Source organism: Pyrus communis, chromosome 3, assembly GCF_041283825.1.
Source record: "Pyrus communis isolate YQ-2024b chromosome 3, ASM4128382v1, whole genome shotgun sequence".
NCBI classification, from domain to species: domain Eukaryota; kingdom Viridiplantae; phylum Streptophyta; class Magnoliopsida; order Rosales; family Rosaceae; genus Pyrus; species Pyrus communis.
Window position 1 is genome coordinate 7759602 of NC_142567.1, and position 4111 is coordinate 7763712.

General features: G+C 39.0%; 1 protein-coding gene across 1 annotated transcript; it reads right to left on the reverse strand.

Annotated features, from left to right (window-relative positions):
• Positions 1-1910: 1910 nt before the first annotated feature.
• On the reverse strand, positions 1911-3214 carry LOC137715753 (small ubiquitin-related modifier 1). Its single transcript, XM_068455095.2, has 3 exons — positions 2962-3214; positions 2286-2435; positions 1911-2182 (listed from the first exon to the last, which is right to left on the reverse strand). Exons 1-3 carry the CDS (start codon positions 3040-3042, stop codon positions 2117-2119), a joined length of 297 nt encoding a protein of 98 aa, XP_068311196.1. The 5' UTR covers positions 3043-3214; the 3' UTR covers positions 1911-2116.
• Between the last annotated feature and the right edge of the window lie 897 nt (positions 3215-4111).

The window sequence follows — 4111 nt, forward strand, 5'->3', positions numbered from 1 at the left end:
TTAAAGCGACGCCAGTACTTAAAAATATTAAAATATATGTCGGTTATAAGCGACACTAAATTTTTACGTCGGTTTAAAAGCGACAGAGAAATTTTATGGCGCTTATAAGCGACAGTAAATACGACGTCATCTTCAATAAGTGTCGCAAATCTCTTTTTCGCCACTATATAATATTAAACCGACGCAACAACTGACACTATTAGGTCCTTTTGTAGTAGTGGGAGGCTGTTAGAGCGGGATTGACGGCATGCTTGGAACGAGGTTTTGCTAATGCGGTGGTTTTATATGGTTGTGCAAGGGGAAGACAACGGAGATGGGTGGAAGGGATTATCCATGACATTCGTGTCCTTGCTTCCCATTTGCAAACCCTTGTGTTTGGCAGCTTGGCTTGGCTTCTATCCTCGAAGGTGCAGTAATCAAGCGGTGAATGCATAGTGTACCATCCGTGTTCCAGTTAATTATTATTGCGGATACGTGATATACCACCATATTTCAATCACAACGCAAATTTCTTCATGTAGCTACGTTTGGTTTTAAAGCAGAGAGTGTTATGAGTGGGATGCCTCTGAAGCCAATCCGACTCTTAAATATTTTTGTTGTTGATGTTAATAAATTACACTATCGTTTGACAAAGAGAACGCCGTACACAGCAATTTTTCATCCGCAATGGTCTATTCAAACTCAACTAAGAATTAGTCTCAATAGCGTCACCAATTAATAAATGTTCGCCACAGCCTTTACGTAATCAGTAATAGGTGAACACATAGAACAAGAGATGAGAGTTGGATCAGAAATTTCCATTTCACAGCAAAGACAACTTGGTAGAGTATGGCACACGCTTTCGACATTTTGGTCCCCTGGTTTGGCAACAGGCCAAGGTCTTCCGACGGGATGTTGCAACCATCACAGTCGGTCCATCAGGTTAGATGCGGCCACCCTCAACCCCTTAGTTTCTTGAAAACAATCCATGGTCGTAAGCTGGTAATCGCGGTGCAGAAGGAGTTGAAAGATGGAAGATCATAAAGTATTTCGATGCTGAAAACAGAGTGTACTGTTCAAGTATTTCGACGGAACATCAAACAACTCAAATCTACCAAGCAAATGCAACGGGCAAAGCACTCTTTAACAATAAGTTGGCGTTGCCCCAAATTTCATCCAAAAATCAGAGTACTATGACAGCTATTGAAAGGTAAAATACTATTTCAACAAGTTTACCAAAAGAAGTACTAAAACACTCAAATTTAAGAGCTTGTTTGGTGTCTAGCAATGCAATGGATTAGCTAACTCACTGTATTCAAGGATGTCAACGAAGAAATGAGATGGATTGTTTCTTTCATGTCTAATCACCCACCTTCAATATAGCTTGAATTTCACGAGTTATCCAATCCACTCCAAAGCTAGGTACCAACGAAACCCCTAAATGATCCTACGATGACCTGACAGCAGAGAAGCTTAGACAGGACAAACTGCTTCCTAATGCAAAAGGGCGAAAAATGTAAGCTGGGCTGGAAAACAAATGTCAAGCAGCAGCTAAGAACGAATTAAATGCTAACAACACTTCATCAAGTGTCAATGATGACAAAGTTTCGTGTCACAATGTCATTGATTTTTTTATGTGATTCATGGTCTTGTATCCAAAACCAACACTAATCACCCACGATGATCATCCTCAACATTCAACGAGCAATTGACAAGTCAAGCAACAATTTCATCTTGACAAGTCAATTGACAGCCAAGGATTTGTCACGCAGACCATCTCATGATGCATCCATCTGCTCCCTCATGATCAAACTTCAACCATTATTCACAAACCTGTAGACCACCATTGACACACGAAAAGAAATACAAGTCGCATGAAGAACAGCCAGATACTAGTGCCAAGAATACAAGCATAAGCCACACAAAGAAAGTAGAGGAGAAACCATACCTCATATACTTTGAAACCATAAAACCGTACTTAATACACACACAATTGCCAAGTATTGACAATCATCTAGCAATAAAGCTTAAATACGACTAGTAGCGTTGATAGATACTAAAAGTACAGACATCACCCTTCGAGATAGTCTACATATACTTAGCTCTTACTAGGAAAACAACCTTCCATATTCATTGATTAGGCAAAAGAACCTCCAGTTTGATGCAGCATTGCATCTATTTCATCCCCATCTTCCATTTCCAACTGCAGGAGAAGAAATAATAGTCAGTCAGAATTCGATAACCAAACATCAAAATCAACATTCACACACATACTGACATATCGGGAGAGTGAGAAAGAAACGAACCTCATCAGGGGTCTGCTCGGCTCTGAGACGACGGCCATCAAACAGGAATGCAATAGAGTTGAACTCCACCGACTGTCTGTCGCAGTAAGCATTCATAAGCTTCTTCAGCTGGGTACTTCTCTTGATCCTGAAAAACACTTCATTCCCATCCTACATAATCAAACCAAAATATTTTCCGCATTAGCAATAAATCACATACGAAGAGCACCAACGTATCCATTGTCACCAAACCTTAAGATCGCTTCGTAAAATTCCAAAAATTTGTAAAGTAAAAGGAGAAAACATTCAAGGCTGAAATTAAATTCCTCTTTCATAAAACAATCCCTAATCTCTAAAATATTAAGAAAATAAGGTCAGTTTAAGGTTTATTGAACAGCAATTTCAGGCACCACATCAAAAAATAAAGGGCACATTCAAAGAAATTAAAATATAAAAAAAATCAAAATAGCAAACATCACAAAATTTCTAAAATTTAGGAAAAATAGCAAATCGTAACTCATATGGGAAAATTCTATCAAGGGAAAAAAAAAAACATAAAAGAGACAAAACATGCTTGATGAAACATTCAAAACCAAAAACATAAAAACAAAACAAAACTCAATTTTCCAGGGTATATGTTGCTCAAGATTAACACAAATTTCCATAAACAGAAACAAAACCCTAAGAGAGAGAGGACCTGGCCCTTGACTTTGAGGTTGATGTGGGCGGCCTGATCGGTGGGCTTCTTGTCCTCCTCCTGGTTCGTGACGCCTGACATTTTTCTTTGATTCTTCTCCGTGTGATCCGAGTGCAGAGAGAGACACTGTGTTAATGAGATGGGAGACCTAGAGACCTACCACCACTTCCAAACATTCTTAAATTAAATCAAAACAAAGTTTGCGCCTGTCTCTCTCCACCCAACTGTCGTACATTATTCGGCCTATTTAGTTCGGCCTTACGTATTCATTTAAGCTAAGGCCCATTTAGATTAATCTCTCAAAGTGGGCTTCAGTTGGGTTTGAATTGGAATGCTTGTAGTCTCTAAGGGTGCATTTATTGCACCGAACTATCTCGAACTAAATTAGCTTCAAAGATTAAGTTGGACTGGCTTAGATTAGACTAAGGTGGATTAACTTAATGATGCATTTGGTGCAGTTTCGGACTAAAAAGCACGATAACGAAAAACCATCCCATTCGTCATCCAAAAGACCAACAAAGCAATTCAGAACAAAAATCATACATTTTTTTAATATAAAATTATAAAATTTTCATTTAATAAAGAATGATGTTAGGAGCTACACATATGATATGGAGTCATTGAATGAAGTACTTCGTTGTGTATACAAAATGTATATATACGTTCTATATGATTTTTATTTGGCATACAATCTCAACTCAGGATCTTCTCCCTTCTTCCAATAACTAGTGGACTGGTGCACTCGAGTCTGGACTCTCAATATCTGTTCTTCGCATATCGCATACGAAGAGAGCTTAACCTCGTGGCCGAAGATAAGGACACGCCAACATCCATCTATGCACCCAGCATGTGGAAATACACCTAAGGTGCCCCACCATCCAGCTGGTTTAGGAGAGGTAAGGACTGCTAGTAACAAATCGAAGCTATGACAATTCCTACAAGACCTCCGGCGAAGACGTCCTGCCAATGATTCAGTAATCATAACACGAGAGATTCCCACGAGAGCAGCACATAGTAATGGAAGAAATACAAAGCAAAGCTTTGCGGAATAGCCTCTGTGATCAAACACTTTGATCTTCCCGGACAAATACCATGCAAGAAAACCAAGAACTACAAATAAAACTGAAGTATTTCAGCACAAGGAATCAAA